Source organism: Patella vulgata, chromosome 4 (assembly GCF_932274485.2).
Source record: "Patella vulgata chromosome 4, xgPatVulg1.2, whole genome shotgun sequence".
Taxonomy (NCBI): Eukaryota; Metazoa; Mollusca; class Gastropoda; family Patellidae; genus Patella; species Patella vulgata.
In genome coordinates this window covers 85,043,156-85,066,674 of record NC_065882.2, presented here as the reverse complement: position 1 = coordinate 85,066,674, position 23,519 = coordinate 85,043,156, and the positions used below count along the sequence as shown (strand labels likewise).

The 23,519-nt window shown below is 37.4% G+C and overlaps 1 protein-coding gene across 1 annotated transcript; it reads right to left on the bottom strand.

The window, feature by feature from the left end:
* Positions 1 to 1,641: 1,641 nt before the first annotated feature.
* LOC130010421 (uncharacterized) lies at positions 1,642 to 23,519 on the bottom strand. Its single transcript, XM_056100503.1, has 18 exons — positions 22,480 to 23,519; positions 21,615 to 21,861; positions 19,830 to 19,971; positions 17,538 to 17,659; positions 16,537 to 16,687; positions 14,653 to 14,789; positions 13,061 to 13,205; positions 12,412 to 12,545; positions 11,571 to 11,688; positions 10,547 to 10,677; positions 8,930 to 9,062; positions 7,175 to 7,308; positions 6,071 to 6,224; positions 5,194 to 5,395; positions 4,344 to 4,489; positions 3,058 to 3,276; positions 2,101 to 2,324; positions 1,642 to 1,687 (listed from the first exon to the last, which is right to left on the bottom strand). Exons 1-18 carry the CDS (start codon positions 22,484 to 22,486, stop codon positions 1,642 to 1,644), a joined length of 2,592 nt encoding a protein of 863 aa, XP_055956478.1. The 5' UTR covers positions 22,487 to 23,519.

Sequence of the window (23,519 nt, the reverse complement as noted above, 5' to 3'; positions counted from 1 at the left end):
GGGGAGAGAGAGAGACGGTGTATTATTATGGACGTATAAAACCTAATACAATTAAGGTGGGTATGATTGTATAACACTCTGACAGAGTTTAATTATAGAATGGTACTATCTTGAAACACAGCATATTATAATAACGGGTAAAGGGAGAGAGAGAGAGAGAAAGGGTTTAACGTCCACTCGACACAAACTAGGCCATTTCGGGACTAACGTATGGTTTATAATTTTATTTCAATAATTCGCTTGTGCGTAGGGGTCTTTAGCAGTGGCAGGAAACCGGAGAACCCGGCGAAAACACACGAGGTTGGACAGGCGACCCTAATCCTTGTCACGTACAATCGGGGAATCGAAACCACGCCAGTTGACTCAATGACAGACTTTATGTTACACGCTAACCATCCACCCCCCAATCCCCCAGTATATAAGAAATAAATGGACAATATACATGGACAGTATATAGGAAATAAACGGACAATATAATGGACAATATAATTTGAAGACAGCGGGTCATGGTGGCTAAATGGGTAAGACGCTGGTTCGCTAGTCTGGAGGTCGCGGGATCAATCTCGGAGTTGACCGAGAAAGTTCATCGTGTCTAGTCGTTCGGATGGGACGAAAAAACAGGATCCCGTGTACACATTGGCGTGCACGTAAAAGATCCCTTGGCAGTTGGAATTCGATATAAGAGTCGGTCGTATTACTGCTGTCCGGGCACAGTTTCGTTCATAGCACACTGTATGACGTATGCCTTTCTTCATTAGCCCAGTTCGGAGCAGAACAGTAGTACGTTAAACCCCATTTCATTTAATAATTAGACAAGGAGAATAAGGAGACAAATATCATGTGAATTGTCAAATAATAACAATGTCTAGAAGCAACCAAGTCAGAAGTCTCGACATTGTTAAAGGGACAATAACACTCTGGCTGGCTTGACAGCTCCAGAAAATAAAAAATAGCCTTATTCTAAGTACTAGATGTCTTAGTGTCCTACCTGTTGGGTAAATTATCCATTAAATTTTATTTTACTTGTCCAAAGGGTTCAAAAATATTTTTAAATCCAAGTCACATTTGAAAAGCTTTACGTCAGGCTTTTCAAATCATTTAGTTGAATTTTTCCAATTTTTTAAATTAGGTGTGTTAAAATGAAATTTGTATCATCAATTAATTGGAATATTGTAAAATAGTTGACCAGAATGAAGATTGGGACATATTCTTCAGTTACAACAAGAGTGGTATTGAGCCTTTAATGAAAATAACTTATCTTGGATTAGCAATCTACCTTTTGGTCAATTTCGTCCACCACTTCACCAAGTTCGTTTATTCTATTACCCTGTTGGTCTACATCATATCTTATTTCTGTAACCTGCTCGCTGTGACGTCCAACTTCCTCCGTAACTTGGTTGATATTATTCTCGTTAGTTGTAACTCGTGTATCTAGGTTATATATCTCATCTTGTTGTAGATCAATATCATCAGCTAATGTCTCTAAACTAAAACAATGTCACGTATTAATAGGATTATAGTCATCGGCTAATGTCTCTAAACTGTAACAATGTCACGTATTAATATGATTATAGTCATCAGCTAATGTCTCTAAACTAAAACAATGTCACGTATAAATAGTCATCAGCTAATGTCTCTAAACTAAAACAATGTCACGTATAAATAGTCATCAGCTAATGTCTCTAAACTAAAACAAAATGATGTATGAATAGGATGATCATAACACTACTTCACGATACATAATTTCTAAACATACACAAACCAAGGGCTATAATGTCTGTTTGCTTCCCCATTATAGCAACTCTAGATTGAGACTACTAATTCTATCACCCTGTAAACAAATAATAGTGATAAATATCTGAATTACATTACTTACCTTCTACCTTCCAGTAAATCTATAATAGTGATAAGTATCTGAATTACATCACTCACCTTCTACCTTCCAGTAAATCTATAATAGGGAGAAGTATCTGAATTACATTACTTACCTTCTACCTTCCAGTAAATCTATAATAGTGATAAATATCTGAATTACATCCCTTACCTTCTACCGTCCAGTAAAACTATAATAGTGATAAGTATCTGAATTACATCACTTACCTTCTACCTTTCAGTAAATCTATAATTGCTTTAGCCTGATCCTTGAAGTTTTGATCAGTACCCGTTGTACTTAGTTTCTCTATAAACGCTCGATGTTTCTCTATTAAACTTCTATGAGGTAAAACCATCCCCTTCATTTCAATAATTAATATCAATTTCTTAGATGTATCCTCGCTACCTTTTAGAAATTTTAGGAAGAAGTTTAGAATTTTTTCTGCTTCTTTCTGCAACGATAATGAAATTAAATAGATGACAATTGGTGGATGAGGGGAGTGGGGAACATTAAACCGATATTTCAACTAGTCAAATACTGTCTTGGGGCGGTGGTTCTCAATCAGTGTGCTGCGATGGGTCGTGTTTATCTGCCAACTGTTAATTGCATGTATTTATTGATATGTTTACTTTACTGGACGTTAAACCTTACAGACAGCATTTAGTCCGGCAGAACTATGCCTGAACCTGGAAATTGTATACAAGGTTTTTTATGCTTGATTTTGGTAGCCCTGGGTGTCCTTTTTCAGAACCTGTGTCACCCTTGAGCGTTTTGAGAAAAAAAACTTTGTAGACAATTTACATAGCCCTCGAAATATTATGATTGGCAACTGGACTACATTAGGTCGCCTTGATTAGTGAACAGTTTCATCCTCAATGACTCTTGGGAAAGAAAACAACTGTAACCTACGAGTAGTTAAAAAGGAACCTTGATTATTTTTGGAACAGTGTTATCTACACTTTGTAAAGCTGGATAGAATCATCTCCCCTGTGAATGTGATTTTGTAACTAAAGTGATCACTTGATGAATATGTGATGTGAAAGTTGTTATAGCCACGCCACCAAAGGAGTGGGGGGGGGGGTAACTCTATGCAGCTTTACTAAGGGGAGATAATTATATTTACAAAGATGTCCTGTATGTTAATGATGTGTGATTTGCTTAAATATATAATTATTTTTCCTCACCTGAGTATATTTGGCAGATAAAATACCAAGAACTTTAAATAGATAATAATAGGCATATTCATTATATGGTCGTTCTAGGAATTTATCGATCTGATTCTTGAATAAAGATGGTCGTTTAGATGCCAGAGGTTCAAGTGTCATTAAAAAGAGAGATTGAAGATTTTGTTCACCATTATACATAGCCTCCACATACATCTCTATATTATCTTCTGTAAATAACTGAAATACAAGTTAATATTGAGTAGAACATATTCCCTCACATGAGGCACGGTGTTCTTATAGTATATTTATGAAACAGTGTTACTATGGTATCGTGACGTTTCGTTTTAGTTGTCTTCCGGTTCCTTGGGGGCCACAGTGGCTAAGTGGGTAAGACGCTGGTCGATCCCTGCATTGGCCGAGAAAGTCCATCCACTTTTTCCGGCGTGGTTCCCCCTTGTCTAGTCCTTCGGATGAGACGAAAAACCGAGGTCCCGTGTACTTGTATCCCTTGACAGTTGGAATTCGATATAAGAGTAGGCCGTAGTGCCGCTGTTCGGGCAAAATATCCCTCATCGCACTCTGTATGGCGTATGCCCGTCTTCATTAGCCCAGTTCGGAGCAGAATAGTAGGACGTTAAACCCCATTTCATTTTATTTTCATTTCTTCCGGTTCCTGTATGAAGTCGGGAATGAAGTCACCCGACCCAGATGTTATCAGCCTTACACAATCTGTATGGTGTTTGTCATTTGTCTTTTGGTGTGTTTTACTGATATTTTTAATAAAATGTTGAAATGTTTAAAATTAATTTCAGGTACTAGTTCTATAGTCAGGTACAAGTAAAACTGGCATTTCCAGTCCTGATGGGCTAAATGGGATTTTTCAAGGAAACTAGATAATTTGGGTTTAACGTCCAGTCGACACAAACTAGATCAATTCGGGAATAACATATGGTTCAATTGTATTTCAATAATTCGCTTGCACGTAGGTTTCTTTAGCAGTGGGAGGAAACCGGAGGATCCGGAGAAAACCCACGAGGTTGGACAGGCGACCCTAATCCTTGTCACTTACAACCGGCGATTCGAAACCACGCCAGTTGACTCAATGACAGGCCTTATGATACAGCGCGCACGTGCTAACCATTCGACCATCTACGAATCACAATGAAATATTTACCCCACAAACAATTATAAGTAAAGTGATCATTAATATGGATTTTGATTTTCTAAATGGAAGCTACTTTACAGAATATAACGTCCTTCTGAATCAAGATTTCAAAATTTAACGACAAAATCCTGATATTTACCTCTGGTTGCTTTTTAGCAATATGTGGTAATAATTGTAGTAAATAAGATTGTACACTGCTATCTGATGAATCAACGTATGAAAATAATCGCTGAAAACAATCTTTCATGGGTTTCGGGTTTTCTTGATAAGCCGTTGGTAAAATTGCTGTAAAGCACAAAAATCAGACATAATAATATATAACGGTCAGAGAGAGAGAGAGAGAGAGAGAGAGAAGTGGGGTTTAACGTCCACTCGACACAAACTAGGTCATCTCGGGACTAACATATGGTTTTAATTTTATTTGCATAATTCGCTTGCGCGTAGGGGTCTTTAGCAGTGGGAGGAAACCGGAGGCCCTGGAGAAAACCCACGAGGTTGGAATATAACGGTCAAGAAATGACAATAACTCAATATTATGAAAATGTCGACATCACCCAAACGTTCTAGATTGATAAAGCTTTATGGAAAATGAAATGAAATAAAACTGTTGATTGTGGAGGTGGTGTTTAATGTCCACTCGACACAAACTAGGTCATTTCGGGACTAACATATGGTTCAATTTTATTTCTATAATTCGCTAGCGTGTAGTGGTCTTTAGCAGGCCTTACCATACCCAACATTACCAAGCAGTACTTTTAAAATATATATTTCACTCTATATTATCCATTATGTATCCTATATGTTCTATCTTTATATGTAATTATGTATGTATGGATATATTCTTATCATGTGTACATGTATCTAAATCAGAGAGAGGAGTTACACATAGGGATAGCCTGTTCCCCAATCTAAATTCAGATTTAATGAATAAAAATATTGTTTAGAAAAAAAAAAGATTATTATTTTAGGGTGCCTTATATAATACTTACATAAAATAGAATATTGTTCATTCTCGAAAAACACATCTAATAGCCTATCAAGATACGGTGCGAATATAGGACCTGATTTAGTCCCCAATGTTTGCAATGCATAACCAGCTCGCTTATAAATATTTTCTTCCTCGTGTTTTAAAATGTCTAAAAATAGTTCAATTATTTTATCTTCTTTGGCTAATTGACCCGTGTTCAACAACTGAAATAAAAATAACACATTTTTACCACATCGTTCACTAATAGATATAATGTTTATCACATCGTTCACCAATAGATATAATGTTTACCACATCGTTCACTACTGAATCATTTCAACTCTTTCAAATTTTTGAATACATCGAATACATTGGACATCGTATATACACCTCACCAATTATATCCAAATAGTAAACCATACCAATTATATCCAAATAGTAAACCATACCAATTATATCCAAATAATAGTAAACCATACCAATTATATCCATATAATAGTAAACCATGCCAATTATATCCAAATAATAGTAAACCATGCCAATTATATCCAAATATTGGTGAAACTAAAAACAGATATCGGCGATAATTCCGCACTGACTTGATGTGCATATTTCAAAATTGGCAGTGGTTCTCTCTATGACTGTCTGAATCTTCCCAGCAAGTTTAAAGCATGTAAGAATCAACTCACAAATTTCATCACATCAAACAATCAATTTAACAATTTCATCACATCAAACAATCAACTTACCAATTTCACCACATCTAAGAATCGACTTACCAATTTCATCACATCAAAGATACAACTTGCCAATTTCATCACATCAAAGATACAACTTACCAATTTCATCACATCAAAGAATCAACATACTAATTCCATCCTATCAAAGAATCGACTTACCAATTTCATCAGGTTATCGGATAATGAGACGAAGAAATCATAATGTACTCCCCCAGGTTCATTCTTCTCAGGATCTATAAAATCTTGTTGAAAACTGACCAGAGTTATCGACGCTAAAATCTCCTTTTCCTTCTCATTCAGACCTTTGCCGTCCCTAGAAATGGTCAAATAAAACTCGAATAGGTTTAGGTTACCAAGCAACAAAGCATTACCCTGAGCAGCGCAACCGTTAAGGCCGTCGATACTGATTAAAAGAGCCATAACTCCACGAAAAATGTGCTCGTAGCGAGTGATTAAAATATCTACATACAGAACAAATGGCTCTTAGTAATAACTTGTTTGAGACGAACTTTTATCAGATTATTTAAGGGATTTTGAATGTCGCAAATCCACGTTTAGTCTATCATAAACGGCACTGGAGAATTGTAAGACTCTACACTGTAAGTAATTATCAAAACATCTTCTTCGACTTCAATGATCACAGCAATGCATTTATATGGGATAGCTTTCTGTTGCTACAAATTTTGGTAACTGTATTTACAACCTCGCCAGTTGACTTACAACCCGATAGATATAAAGCCAGTTGACTCAAGGACAGTTGACACAAGGACAGATATAAAGCCACTTGTCTCAAGGACCGATATCAAGCCAGTTGACACAAGGACAGATATAAAGCCACTTGTCTCAAGGACAGATATAAAGCCAGTTGACTCAAGGACAGATATAAAGTCAGTTGACTCAAGGACCGATATCAAGCCAGTTGACACAAGGACAGATATAAAGCCAGTTGACTCAAGGACAGATATAAAGTCAGTTGACTCAAGGACCGATATCAAGCCAGTTGACTCAAGGACAGATATAAAATCAGTTGACTCAAGGACGGATATAAAGCCAGTTGACTCAAGGACGGATATAAAGCCAGTTGACTCAAGGACCGATATAAAGCCAGTTGACTCAAGGACAGATATAAAGCCCGTTGACTCAAGGACAGATGTAAAGCGCTTCGTGAAGACAAGTAAGACGTCAAATCAAGTTTCATTTCATTTTCCAAATTTGTTTGAAGACAAGGATTACAATGTTTTACAATATATAAATGAGACTTACCCAAGACCTTTTATTAAATGTTCTGACAGTTCTTCTAAAGCTCGTCCACACCTATAATTATCCCATGGAAAGTCTTCCATTTTCATAATGGCAACAATTCTTACCAGCGAATCAAATATTAACTGACGATGTTCCTAGAATTTAGATGCAGATAAAAACAATAATAAACATGATGAATCTGAAATTTGATATTAATCTCTTTTCGCATTTACTGATTATATTTGAAGAATTCGATCATTCAAAAACATAGACATTGGGTCAATTCATGTCCTGGGTTAAGGTGGTGTAGCGTTTAAGACCAGTTAGATCAGTGTAGCACTGGTGTAACGCTGTGCTAACTCAACCCCAGACCCCCTCTATTTTTGAAATCAATCCGAATTAAGGTCTGCGGTGTTGAGGTTGTGTTAAACAAGGATATATTTACACAACATGAACACCAGTGTCGTATCTGTGTTACCCAAACACTAACTTATACCTGAGCCTCTCAATTTGTCTATATTTTCAATTTCCCGATTTAAGAAACAAATTATATAAAAACGTGTTAGATAATAACAACTTGATAAAAGTTATTATCTTTCTAAAAACAACTCTAACACTAACCCCTAGGGGGTAAAACAAAATCTCAGTTCAAGTCATTTCTTCCAACACTGGTGTGAAATAATAGACGGCAAGAAAGGAATTTATTTTAAGACTTTTAGATTTAGTTTAAATGCTTAAAATGAGTTTTTTTAAAACCATATATGGCCAACACGTCAAAGAAATGTTGATCGCAAGCCTGCTGATTTACGAGAAATTTCAGATAGGAAATTACTAAATAATGATCAAATGAGACTACAAAAATTCAACATAGATCCTAGTTACTTAATTTCATGGAAGCGGTTAGTTTTCCTCAATTACCTTTCTTTTCTGTTTTTTTTATACGCTTACATTTTGACGTATTATGCGGTCTCCCCTGGACATCCGTCCGTCCACAATGTGTTTGTGGACACTCTACAGGTCACAATTTTTATACGATTTTGACGAAACTTGGAATATAGGTCAATCTCCCAAAGCTTTCGGTTCTTGTCGATATTGGCATATATCGGAGCATAACTTCCTGGATTATGGCTCCTGATTGTACGAAAAATCATGTTTTTAGCTTGTGGACTCTCTAGAGGTCACAATTCTTATCCAATAAAAAAAACCATATAAATTGATCACCGTTACACCCTCATGACGGTTTAGTTCCAATCGGACCAAAACTGTCGGACATAATGGCCGCCCCTCGTACGCAAGTAATGTAAAAAAAATATGGTATATTAAGGTTGTGGACCTTCTAGAGGCCACAATCCTTACCCGAGTTTGATGAAACTCTAAATTTAAGTTTATATCACAAAGACTTTGGTTCCTGTTGATAATCGCGCATATCCGAATGTAATATGGATTATGGCCACTGACTGTTCGCAAAATCGCACTTTAGCTTGTGGACCCGCTAGAAGTCACAATATGTATTCAACTTTAAAAACCGTTTAAAAATATCACCGTTACACATCAATGAAGGTTGAGTTCGAATCTCGTAAAAATTTGAGCGCTCCGTGTAGGCAAGGACTGAAAGTAGCAATTGAAGTGGACAACATGTTGTAGTGTCAACAACGGAAGAGGCAACTTGAAAAGCTAATCGAAATTCAAGACTGTGAGTCCCATACACGAATTACGGGGCTTACATTTCGAGAATAGCCGTTACGTAGGAACCATTTTATTCTTATTAGGACCTACCTTAATATTAACATCACCACATTCGCCTGCAGCTGTACGAGCACAATCAGATAATCCAATACATTTATTTTCTAATATCGCTAGTACATAATCCACTACTTCCGGTAATAATGATTTTAAAATTTTACCTTTTCTGAAATAAACCAATCATATTATGTTTTCTATTTGTATCTATCTGAAATAAACCAATCATATCATGTTTTCTATTTGTATCTATCTGGAATAAACCAATCAAATTATGTTTTTTATCTGTCGCTAGTCCAGGCTTTTAAAATAGATGATGCTGGAAATTTTAAATATATTTACGTTTTCTTTTCTCAAATAACTACATTCCTCAAAATCACGCACGAGTAAAAGTCATCGATTGATAGACTGATAAAGCTGTGAATTGCCGAATTAATCAATTTATATTGATTTCAAATACAGTGTGTTATTTGAATTATCGCCCTTATTGCAGTTGATGATTACATTACGTGATTTATAACGTCCAATCAACCCACACTTGGTCATTTTGGGACTAATTACTAGTAAATCTTAATTCATCAATCCATTTGCGACTGGGATCTTTAGGAAAAACATGAGCTTATGCCTGCTTTTTACGTGGGCTACGAATGCTACGAATCGCCCCGAATAGTGGCGAATCGAAATTCCTGGCGATTAGGCAAAAATATCAAAACGATCGTAGAAAATGTGGAGAAGCTGCGAAGCATTTACGAATAGTTTACGAAAGAGTTACGATAATTCGTAGCCAATCGACGGACAAATATGCCGGATGTCACGACAGGGTTCTACGAAATAAAAGAAACATCTCTACGAACTAAAGTGATTCAGTTACGAATGAGTTACGGATATGCCAAATACAGTGACGAATGAGTTACGGATATGCCGAATACAGTTACGAAAACATTACGCTCTCAACGAATAATGCCGATAAAGCTACGAAAAGTTAACGATATTTGGCACTATTCCTCAACGAATGGAATAGGAAGCTGTTACGGACGATAAGAAAGGGCTACGAAGGGCTAACGATACATCTATGAATTCCGAAATTCGTAGACCGTCCACGAAAGTTTTTGACAAACAGTTTGTGGCCGAACAACGAACTGCTGCGAACAGTACGAATGTGTAAAAACCAAATAAGAATCACACACGAACTTCAAGAACCGTCTACGATTTATCTACGAATCAGAAAAACTTTGCATTCATCATCATCATCGGTGAGGCCTTTGGGTAGGTCAGCGACCTTTTGGCCTATCAGTTTTTCGATTCGTGGCATTCCTAGCCCATAAGAAAGCTGGTCACAATGATTTTGTTACCAAAATAACTTACGAACTTTAAGAATCATCTACGGTTTATCTACGAATCGGAAAAAGTTTGGATTCGGGGGTGGTGATTGTAGCATTCGTAGTCCACATGAAAGCCAAGCATTATGAAGACAGGTGGCCTTACGCCATGTGGTGTTAAGCAGGGGATTGACTCATTGGGACACCTTATGATATAAATCGCGCGTATTACACCGTGCTAGGGATGAAAAGGTTTTCCCTGCACGCCAAGCTCAAACGAGTGGATTGAAGAGATGAGGTTGTATCGGATGTTCTAAAAGGAGGCTGTCCTCACTTAAAACCCTTCAATAACTCTTCTAATATATCATGAAAACCGTCTCTTATATCTTTCCATCCATCATCCGTTCGATAAATTCTTTTCTTGAAGAAAACATAACAAAGTTCTTTAGCTTCAGTTTTCCAATCCTGAAATACAAAAAGCAGTAAAACCAGATACAGCATTAAAACAAACAGTTGCTTCCCTGGATGAATTGCTCAGATTAGAAGTGGTTTTAGGGTGTCACTATACGCTGTCTCACGCACGAGACCTGTCTGTAGCCGGTCTAGTTGACTTACTCTGAATGAATTTCTCAGATTAGAAGTGGTTTTAGGGTGTCACTATACGCTGTCTCACGCACGAGACCTGCCTGTAGCCGGTCTAGTTGACTTACTCTTAATGAATTGCTCAGATTAGCTGTGGTTTTAGGGTGTCACTATACGCTGTCTCACACACGAGGCCTGACTGCAGCAGTTCTAATTGACTTACTTTAAAGAAACGGGTGCCCTTACCCCTAAATCGAATTATATTTGTTTTTGATGATGTAGTTGTGCTTTTTCTTGAAAATAAAGTGGCCGATTAGTGCGCGTTAGGTTATAAGATATGTGATTGAGTTACGTGGCGTGTTTTTGATTCTAACTTATACTTGACAGGGAGTAGGAGCGTCTGTCCAACCTCGTGCGTTTTCCTCACTCAAGACTCCTACACTGCATTACGTCTGGTCTGTGACGCAAATACAAAAACAGTAAAAACGAAAGTATTAATCAAATTGGGTCAGTGCTCTATGATTATCTTCATTATCCCATTTGAATCACAGAAATAGGGCATTACCCTAACCCTAACCCCAACCCTCTAAAAACACTATTTCGTTTCGTGGGTTTTGGTTTATTTGTGGGTTTTTTTTGTGAAGCTACGACTGTTGAACATCAAATCAGTTATAACTCAAACATGGCTGAAACTTTAAATATAGACTGATACCCACTTTACATAAAACTTAATCAATTTTATTTTTATTACACAGAACTAGTCGTTTATTACATACCTTCCATTTTAAAACTTTTTCTTTATCTTTAATGGCACGTGCAATATCTTTTAATGACTTGTTTCTATGGAGACCAGCTTTAATAATTCTCAACCATAATCCTATATGGTCTTTAGTACTGTAAAATACAACGAACATGTGCTGTACATAATATCAATACATTTTGAAAGGGGTAATGTCAGATAAATGACGTCATAGAGATAACAACTGACACTGTGAACGTCTAGTGCCCCAATTATGTGTACGTTTGCCGATGTGCCAGGTGAAGTGTCTTGCTAATCAAGTCACCGTTTCTAACGGTATAGCCAACGTAAAGAAATATATAGCCCCGATTATCCACATCCAGGATTTAAAAATGGTAATATCGCCGACAGAACATTTGGGCTGGTGCTGCATGTATTTATTCCAACACTGCTAAGCATTTGGTGGAATAGAACAGTCACTGGGTGGATGAATGCGTAAATAAGCGTCGCCAAAGATAATAAAGAATTCTCGTCGGTGATGAGGAATCGACAACATATCATGAGCTGGGCCGTATAAACAATGAAAAACCTTGAAATTTTAAAATGTCTCTATATCTTCGTATCACAAATATAAACTGATATGAAATGGGGTTTAAGATCCTACTGTTCTGCTCCGACTGGGCTAATAAAAACGGGCTTATGCCATACAGTGAGCTATGGGGAACGTTTGTCCGGGCAGTGGCACTAGGGCCTACTGTTATTTCGAATTCCAACTGTCAAACGTTGTTTAATGTACACGTCAATGTGCACACGGGACCTTGGTTTTTCGTCCCACCCGAACGACTGTACGATATCCCTTGGCAGTCATAACAACTTACTTGTTCATGGTAGGACTGAGTATATCATCAAGAACTGAATCCACCAATCTTTTACCACAATAAACATTATTGCCAGATGTTTCCAAGAACTCAAGAAATTTTGGAGCGAATTTATCAAAAATGGCGCTTTTCCCCTGAAATATTTGTTAAGACAGATTTGTGTTAATTCACTTCCGTTTTGAACACATTTCATACCCATTAACATGACTTCTAAAACTAGAACACTGACGTGTATATTCGTAATGACCTTTAACGTTTAACCTTTACCTTTAACCCTGTGGGGGGTTGGGTGGCCGAATGGTTAGCACGTGCTCGCTGTATCATAAGGCCTGTCACTGAGTCAACTGGCGTGCTTTCGAATCCCCGGTTGTACGTGACAAGGAGTAGGATCGCCTTATGGGTTTTCTCCTGGTCCCCCGGTTTCCTCGCACTGCTAAAGACCCCTACGCCCAAGCGAATTATTGAAATAAAATTATAAACCATATGTTAGTCCCGAAATGACCTAGTTTGTGTCGAGTGGACATTAAGCCCCATTTCTTTCTCTCTCTCCCTTTACCTTGTGTCCATCTCGTTATTATAATATGCTGTGTTTCAAAATAGTACCATTCTATAATTAAACTCTGTCAGAGTGTTATACAATCATACCCACCTTAATTGTATCAGGTTTTATACGTCCATAATAATACACCGTCTCTTCTATAATTTTATTAGCATTTGGTCCGTCTTTCTTTTTACTCAGTATTAAAATAAACTCTAGCGTATCTACACAGATGTCTTCAAACATTTTATTGTCTCTGTTGATAAAAAAATACAAATAAAGTCGGTTTTCACCTAAGATTATATCGCCGCCAAGTGTTAACGACGAAATGGAAAATCAAAAATATTTTACCACCGGTTCTAGAAGTTATACAACGTATATAAATATAATACCATCGATCATAGAGGTTATACAAAGTAGATAAATATAATACCATCGAATTTGATTAGTAGAATGTATTAAAATAACTGGAGTTCCCGTGATAAATTAGTATTAGGTCAGAGAAAAGGGCCAGTGCTAATATACGGTTATGACAACAGACATGTGGGCGCCGGGTGATTATAGGGTTTGGTAAATGAAATAAAATAGGGGATTAAAGTAGCTAAGTCTCGAACTCAATATCGTCCAAAATCTTCAACATTGAAAACACGATTTATTTGTCAAATTAAATCAACATTCATGTTGTAATCTTACCGGAAAAAGATGGGCTTTTGATATCCAATATTTAAAACAAAATAAACATTTTACCATTGGTACACGAATCGTGTACCATAATGCGCGTCAGCCCCAGTTGTATCAAGAGACTCGAGGGACGAGGCTAGACACATTGCACCAAATCAAACGGCGTATGTAGACTGGAATAACCAGACGCTAGAAATTTGCACTCGCTTGAGACTGCTGGCTTATTTCGCCGAACATAACTGATTTGAAATTGGAGTAAAAACGGAAACCATTGAATGTAAATCAGTTTATATACATTCATATTACAGTATTATATGCGTTGCGACCCACTTTTGTCAATTTCTAGGTCCCAAATGTTAGCGATTTAGCTCCTTTAACGTACTACTTTTCGGGTTAACGAAGGCGAGCATTCATCATGCAATGTTCTATATGGAACGGTTTGCCTGGACTCTCTGTAGAATAACACGGGGTCACCGAACTTCCTTCCAAGTCCTTCCAAGTACACCTACAATACTGACAAAGGAAAGCACGCTGAACAATTCCGAGGAACTTTCTCTGTCAACTCCAAGATCGAACCCCTGACCCCCTGGTTAGTTAACTGGCGCTTTTATCACTGGGCTATGATTAAACTGAACCCATTAAACCATCCATTCAGCTACCCATCTCCCCTCTATTATTGGAACTACATATAGGAGGGTTGGATGGCCGAATGGTTAGCGTGTGCACGTTGTATCATAAGGTACAACTGGCTTGGTTTCGATTTCCTGGTTGTACGTGACAAGGAGTAGGGTCGCCTGTCCAACCTCGTGGATTTTCTCTCTGGGTCCTCCAGTTTCCTCCCACTGCGAAAGACCACTATGCGCAAGCGAATTATTGAAATAAAATTAAACCATGTTTGTCCCGAAATGACCTAGTCTGGGTCGAGTGGACGTTAACCTCTCTCTCTCTTTCTCTCTCTCTCTCTCTCTCTCTCTCTCTCTCTCGTGTTTTATTCTATTCGTATTATTAAAAACATCACCTACTGTAAACCAGATTTAAGCTCTTCAAATTTTGTGTTGATTATCTTGACTTTTTCCAATTCATACGGTCCACCAGGGCGGCTTAAAACGTCGATAAAATATTTTAGACAACTTCTATAACACTCTGGGTCATTTACACCCTAAAATAGAATGGTATTATCAACAGGTTTATTCGTATTATTATTCTGATTATGTTCAAGTTTGAAATCCAAGCTCAATAAGAAAAATATAAAAAATGTAACAATGAGATGTGTGACGAGGTCTCCAGATGAGAGAAAAAATAGTTCAAAATATATTAAGTCATTGATGTAATCAGTTTCTGTCGGCATAACTGTGCGGGTTTTGGAACTCGGCAAACTTCGGCAGATTCCGTTATTCTACATCTAGCCTCGGCTGTATGACGGTAAGTGATATGTACCTACGCTAATACAATTGCGATGCGGCACCGGTTTACTTACTAGGAAAACTTGCCGCTTTTAAAAAGAAGTTATCCAAATTGCCTCGTTCGAAGCGTGTGTAGAATTTTTAGTGCAAAGTTTTCCTTGTTTGAAGAACATCGGATAAACTTGAAATAAAAACAGCTTAAGACTTTCAAATAAAACATTCTTCAAAGGCGTCGTCATGGCCAACGCCATTGGTAATCCGGGAACTTAAAAGTTGTCCCAATGGGGGACTTTGTCATACAGCCGAGGCTAGATGTAGGGTACTGAAATCTGCTGAGGTTTGCCGAGTGCGGGTATTAGATATCATTACGACAACCGTGGTATTTCTATGGTAATTTACGAGTATTTTAAACATAGATATGACGTCACCCTTTGATGTTTTGTACCAGTATATAGAAGAATGTACGCTTTTCTTAAACAATCGTCTATTATTTATAAAACTGTCCATTATTTATTGAAAATAATTGACAGTTTTACCAATAATAGACACTTATCTGAAAAATGAACATGTATTTTGGGATAATGTATTCTCTGAACAAATTAAATTACAGTACATGAAATTACTTTAAAACTTCATTGTTATCGACCGAATGTTGATTTCACGTATTGTTCCATGTGTAAAATTTACTCTTTCCATATTAACTAATTTGTTGTCCGCTAATTTTGGCTTCTTTCCTACATAAAGAATTCCACTTAAATCGACCTGTTGTATGTCACTGGTCTGTCAATCGGATTAAAATACAAATCTATATTTCGTTTCGTTTTTTATACTTTCAATGGCCTACACTACATAAAGATCTGACCGGTTGTAGCGATAGGTCGCGTCAGAGGTCATACGAGCGCATTTTGACCCTATGACGTCAGACATTTGATTAACCAATCCGCATTGATGTTACTAGTGGATTACCCACAGTTCCATGCAAAACACGCCTAAAGCTCGCCGTAACAAACCGTGTCATTGCCTAATTCCTCACACCCTTCAGAACACGTCAATAACAACTCTTCCAGACCCTAGTGTAGTAAAGACAAGTAAAACGAAAGTTTGAACTATAAAAACGAAACGAAATAGGATCTGTGTTTTAATCAGATTGGGTCAATATTGTAATCACTAATGCCTAGCATCTAGACGTGGGTTGGGTGGGTTTAACGAGGTTTGCTGGTCGTGGGTTTCCTCCGGGTCCTCTGGTTTCCTCGCCACTACTAAAGACCCCTACGCGCGAGTGAATCATAGAAATCATATTGAAACATATGTTAGTCCCGAAATAACATGATTTGTGACAAGTGGATGTTAAACCCTCTCCCACCCCCTCTCTCTGTCTCTCTCGGTGTGTGTCTCTCTCTCTCTCTCGATCGATCGATCGAAATCTCCCCAATACCGAGCCAGCGTCTTATTCACTGAGCCACCGCGCCTCCCTAGATCTATAGCTCTATAACGAATACATACCTTAAAAACACCGTCTTTGTACTTATTCCGTATTTTCTGGCCAAGGCTCTGATACATATCATAGATCTTTTTATCTTCCTTCAGGAAATTTAGTTCAAAATAAAGATATAACTCAGTAAATTCTGTATGTAAATGTTCCTTCTTGTCGGACCTAACCATATAGAAACATAAAATATACAACGAATAGACTAGTGGTTTTACTCTGATATACCGCTAACGGTCAATAACCTACTAAATATATGAAGAGTCCAGGGAAAGAACAATCTAAGTCACATCTTTGTCTTTTTAGCATAAAAGGCAAAACAGACTTTTGGACGAGAATGCTTGACGCGAACAGAACAACGAGTGGGTTTAATTACAACTTCAAAATGATGTTTAATACGAATCATAATTACCAGTACAGCAACTGACTTCCACTTTTCAGCCAAATAAAGTTCAAATAAAGGGTGCGATGGACGTATTTGTCCGGGAGTCTATTTCAGAAGAGCCTTGGTTCGATGTGACTCCGATCGTTTTTACCTGAAATTGGTTGTTCGACAGAAAGCTTATACAATTTGCTACCAAATGCAGCCATTATCTAGGTTTCGTTGAAAAAGTGACTTGGATCGTTCTTCCCCGGGGTTCTTCTTATGACTCTATCCCTGGAAGCGTCACCCACAGATAACTTACTTATGGAGTGGTTATATTCACAAATATGTGAATTTTTCGCCGAGTGCGTCATCAATAAATTGCATGTGTAGTGGTTATACGCTCGTTTCCTGGGAGCGTCAACCGTAAAAAGCCTTATTGTTGACTGGTTATTATACTCACAAATAGATTAAATAGCCAATTGTGGATGGGTTATACCCAATAATAAAGCGCGCACGTACTGTCCATTCGGCCATCCACCCCCCCCCCCCCCCATGGCAAAACGTAAAAGCGGGTGAGTGAGCAATAAGGAAATAATGTTCCGTCGAGATCGACTTATCTATCTATCTCATAACTTTATACAATATACTTACTTGGCGTCAAAAAGTATTTTAAAAAGATCTGACAAAGGTTTAGCAAACTCTTTCCCTGGTAACAGATTGAAAACTCTTCTAATCAGTTTTATTAATGCTCTCCATTTCTCAACTGAACATTTCTAGAAATAGAAGAACAGTTAAACTATGTGACCTCCTTCTATATTACATTGTTTATATTTGGACGAAGATGCTTTTCGAATCCCCGGTTGTACGTGACAAGGTGTAGGGTCGCCTGTCCAACCTCGTGGGTTTCCTCCCACTGCTAAAGACCCCTACACACAAGCGAATTATTGAAATAAAATTAAACCATATGTTAGTCCCGAAATGACCTAGTTTGTGTCGAGTGGACTTTAAACCATCTCTCTCTCTCTCTCTCTCTCTCTCTCTCAAATGCTAATGATCTGAATTAAAATCAACTATACATTGTACTAAACAACAAGGATATCACACAGTGTCGTCGAACCTAAGCGGCTAGGGAAATATTGCTGTGGGACTAAATGATGATAGATTTTGTTATTTCAATAATTCGTTTGGTTGGTGTATGCTTCTTTGGTGATGGAGCAAAATCATGGGGACTCGGACCAAAACAACGTGATCAAGAAGGATGCCTTTCGCCTTATCACAACACAGGCCCTGGATGTGCGTTTGAAAAACGATTCCTATTGACTGGTGAAAATATGCAGTGAATTGTCTTATCTGACACCCTGGGTTGATCTAATATCAGTGTCCTAGTGACAATCTCTAAAGGTTTGTAATGAGGACGTTTCTTAACTTCCACTGGGGGGTGGGATGGCCTAGTAGTCTAGAGTGCCGCGCTTCGACCTCTAGCTGGCCGGTCACCTCTGGCTTGCGGGCGCCTTCTCAGCCTCGTGGGTTTACTCCGGGTACTCCGGTTTCCTCCCACAGGAAAGACCCCTGCGCATGCGCTAAGATAATACAAATAAAAAATAAGACTTGTCTGCGATATCACCTTCGGTGGAAGCGGACGTTAAACACTAAGAACAACAAATGAGGCTTAAAGTCCCACTTGTTTGTGACGAATTGGCCAATGAAGACGGGCATACGCTATAAGTGTGTGCTATGGGCGAATATTTGCCGGCCAATTGTCGATGGTTCTTTTACGTGCACACGAATGTGTACATGCAACCTCGGGTTTTGATTCCATTCGAATGACTAGAAGTTGTCCTGCGTTGTGCCACTGACAAGGGCGACCTTCTCGTTCAACACTACCGGGAAAGAACGAGCACCCTCCAGGTAACCAGATTAGCGATTGTAGTAATATGGAGGGAACGAATTTGTGCTTTGAAACATCTATGTAAAAAAATATTAGGGTTTTGATTAATTATTCTCCATGGCCAAAATATTAGCTATGGTATAAGTTAATTCTGAAACGCAAATTAAAATTTGTTATGAATATTGTGACAATAACAAGACATGGGGTCTAAAGACACAGGATAGAGAAATATGAGGGCCGAAACAATATCATTATCTTTACAAATTACATGTATTGATTCTAAATTCATAACCACAAATAGAGAATGTATGCTTATTTGCATTTTTCAAGGATAAATTCTAAAAGCATGTGATAGGTAAGTTACCATTTCATATTTGGCATGGAGTGACCAATCACATGATTAATTACATCATAATTAGCCAATAGAATAATTAATGGGTGTGAATCTGAGAATATATAATTAAAAGAATGTGCGCTCTAGGGAAGACAGTCCGGTAGTTCTCGTAGGGAGAAGATGTAGGAATTTCCATCAGCAGACTCGCCGAGTCTGCACGAGAGCGGGTTAGAGAGAATGACTTTACTATGCTTTTAACCTATATGTAGCAGTGCTTAATATAAAATGTAGAAACGAAATGTGGTATTGTTGTTACTGTGGGTAACCATAAACTGAATGGGCAGAATAAATACTCAATATTTAAAGTGGAGTCCTACAAGAAGAAAATAAGAAACAAAGGCGACCAGAGACAATACTAGACGATCATGGACTGTTCCAGAATATGTAGTAAGAAACGATGCATGGGTTATACGTCGGATGTGGCGACCGGATTTAGCGTTGCCCGCTCTCCACGTCTGACAGACGACCCATGGTGCTACACGATCCAGTTGATCAAGCATCTTACAGCGACACTTCTTCCAATAAAATTGACGCTCTAGTAATACAAAATTATCAACAAAAAAAACCAAAACAGCTAATAAAACGGGTTATTAAGAGAAAACTGGGTTAGGGATACAAAATTATCAACAAAAACCCAAACAGTAAAATAAGTGTTAATTACCTGCAAGTAGCTATATAGTAGTTGTAACATGGACCTTACAACTAAAACATGAGCCTCTCGTGGTCCAAGTTTTAATACATCAATATAAAACTGTATAACAAGCTCCTTTAGAGGTTCCAGTTGGTTCTCGAACATACCATTCCTGTAATTATATTATATAATATAATGTAATGTAATTTCATTATTTATAATGATGTTTTTATCTCGGGTCCCAAGTTCACAAAGCATTCTCAGACTTAAAGATACATTATGTAAGATTTAGATAAAGAACTAGCCATTCTTGCAATAATAGTTCGAAAGTAGATGATGTAAAATGAATAATTTAAAAATTTCATTCACATTACTCTATTGCAAGCGAAAATATTAGCCTTTGAAGGTTTGACAGACGTGTGCAATAATTTCAACCACCGTACTGGTTGATCGAAGCTAAGTCTCGGTTCTCCATATTTGATTAAATCAAAGTATCGCTGAACCATTCTAATCTATTTAATATCGGAGAAATCTGATGCCATCGAGAGTTGATTAAGGCCTGGATCAGTTAATTAATGTCTAATTAATAATTTAGATAACATTTCAGGCTTAAAGAAAGACCTGCAATAGGCAGATTTAGCTCTTGCATAATGCATGTTTAAGTTAGGAATTTACTTAAAATTGTTCGCCTTATTTTAATTAAAATATATCCCTTTATAAAACTTTTATTGTTATAATGTATCAAATACATCAATAAGAAACTAAGTACAAAGTTTTGTGTTTCAGGATCAAAGATATTTCTCATAAACAGTGACTGCAAGTTGAGTAAATGCTTAACTTAAGTCTGAGAATGCTACGTGAACTCGATGCCTGACATATTATTTTATTATTTATTACAGTGATTTTGTAGTTGAGACTAGTTTTATTATAGTATATAATACAGCGATATTAACGCTATCTTTATACTATACAGTGATAAATAAAATAATATATTGTCAGTAAACATTGCTGTAACAAATACTGTAATATTGTCAACTACAACATCCCTGTAACAAATACTATAATATTGTTGTTCATTATTTATAATGGTGTTGTTATCGCTGACATATTATTATAATTCCTTTTGCGACAAATAAACATTCACGGTGAAAAAATAGTAGAAGGTAAGGGTTCCAAAATAGCCCGAGAAAAGAGTGGGCGGAAGTGCGGTATTGTACCGTATTTTCATATTGCAACTATATAGGAAGCAATAGGAACTGAACTACATCCTATAAGGTTTGGAGGAACTTTTCCCAGGTTATTGTAGTTTTTTACAACAACTTCGCGTATTTATCTAACAGATTGTTTTAGCATTAATTATTTTCAACTGTTTCGTTCTAAGGTAAATTTGGGAGTCAAGGTGGTTAAGTGGGTAAGACGCTGGCTCGTTAGCCAGGAGGTCGGGTGTTCGATCCCTGCATTGGCCGAGAAAGTTCATCCAGATTTTCCGGCGTGGTTCCGCTTGTCAGTGATTCAGGACGGAGGGCCTGACAAGGACAGCTGTCTAGTTGTTCGGATGGGACGGAAAACCGACGTCTCGTGTACACATTAGGGTGCACGTAAAAGATCCCTTGACGGTTGGAATTCGACATAAGAGTAGGCCTTAGCGCCGCTGTCCGGGCAAAATTCCCCTCATAGCACACCGTATGGCGTATGCCTGTCTTCATTAGCCCAGTTTGGACGTTAAACTCCATTTCATTTCATTTCATTTCTAAGGAAAATTTACAGATTGATGTGACGGGTTTGTTTGGACATATTTATTATTACCCGCCTAACCTCCATACATGGGACATGCGTATAAACGTGTTTAAAATCAATCTGGTGCCCACACCATTCTGAAAGTCGCTTATATAGATTTTAGACTTTAAAGCTATAAAAATCTCGCAGAATTCGTCAACACTGTCTTTGGGTGGCCGTTCCGTGATACCCATGGTCCATTTACATAGTGCGTTTTCATAATCCTGTCTGCTTGTACAGGTGATGTTTACAAAATCCGTCCTGTTTATAACTTCAACTACCTCCACTGAAAGAATGAAAACAAAATACCGTTCAAAACAGAAGTAAAACAAAATTCAACATGATCCTGATCTCCAAGACCTTCACAGAAATGAAATGTGGTTTAACATTCTAATTGCCTTGATCAACCAGAGAGAGAGAGAGAGAGAGAGAGCTTAACGTCCAGTCAACACACACTATATGTCATTTCAGGACTAACATATGGTTCAATTATAGATCAATAATTCGCTTGCTCGTAGGGATCTCTACCTGTGAGAGGATAGGTCTTAATTCGACATTGCTCTGCGGACACCGTGCCCATACACATACATCAATCCGATCTTTAAAATCATTCATACACACACAGACAAATACGCTCTTTAAAATTGCCAACACCCACAATCACGATTTTTAAATGAAATCACTCACACACACACATCCCGCACGCCCCCCCCCCCCCACACACACACGCACTCTTTACAAACACAAATATTTGTCATTGAAATTGTCATACATACACTCATACCTGCACGAATACAATAATTTAAATAGTTCATACAAACACATCCTTTCTAAAGACTTTGTTAATTCACACGCTTACTCCCTTTAAATGTGTCTGTATTATGATAAAACAAAATATCAATACCTGACATATCCGATATCACTTCTAGGACACCTGATGCCACTTTGCAAGTTTGAATATTCAGATACTAACAATGCCAATACCGAAAGATTGTCGCACAGCTATATAAGGAAATGCTTGTTTCCGACTGTATCATTATTACGTAAATTCGGGGATCCTAAAAACAGTACAGAAACACAGGTAAAAACTGATACGAGGTATTAAGTATAACTGATTGAATAGTGACTATGTAGACTAATAATAAACTGCATATAATAAGGTAGGCCCAATAATCGATTAACTATGATTTTATCAATAACCCAGTCAAGACGAGATTTTCGCCTGATTATATATGGTATAAATATTTGGTAATCCTTTGGATTCCGGCCTGATCATGAAAATTTAGGACAATAAGTGATCAGTGAGATACGACAGTCTATTCACTGGTATTTATTAATGGAAATAAACTCGGGTATAGATCAAAGATTTAATTGGTTAATCAGATGTTTTTCAATTCGTTTTTCGGTTTATTTTCCCTGAGTTTTATTTTACGAAACGAAATACAGATATACTTATATTTAGATAGTCTCTTAACAATACGTGTACGGGCACGTAATTCATTTAGATTGGCCCATAACAATACGTGGACAGGCACATAATTCACAAGATACTATAAACAAACAGTACAAATGAAATGTCGCACGTAATTAATTCAGATTGGCACATCATTCACAAGATAACACTAACGAACAGTCGCAATATAGTCTATAAACACAACATTATCTCTAGAACCGTTCAATAATTGAAAATAATCCAAACAGACATGTAAATAAGTAAATATCACAACGCCTTCTTTCCTTAAACGTCATGTGTACAGCAATAACTAGCTATAAATGTTATATATTGAGAGATTATCCAGTCAATAAAAACAGGTCACATGTACGTACACATAAGTAATGTTTGTTATGGTTGGTCGGTCTTCTATATACTACATATTAGCTATATACACCACGTTGCCAGCAGTCTATACAACACACGATATGACTTTTATATCAATGCTCGTA

Bases quoted from the DNA above. Each gene is read 5' to 3' on its own strand.
- LOC130010421 (XM_056100503.1), bottom strand. The intron at 13,206-14,652 runs GTAGGTGATGTT...TTTTATCAACAG, and splicing joins GAGCTTAAATCTGGTTTACA to AGACAATAAAATGTTTGAAG. The intron at 10,678-11,570 runs GTATGTAATAAA...TTTGTATTTCAG, and splicing joins AAAAAGTTTTAAAATGGAAG to GATTGGAAAACTGAAGCTAA.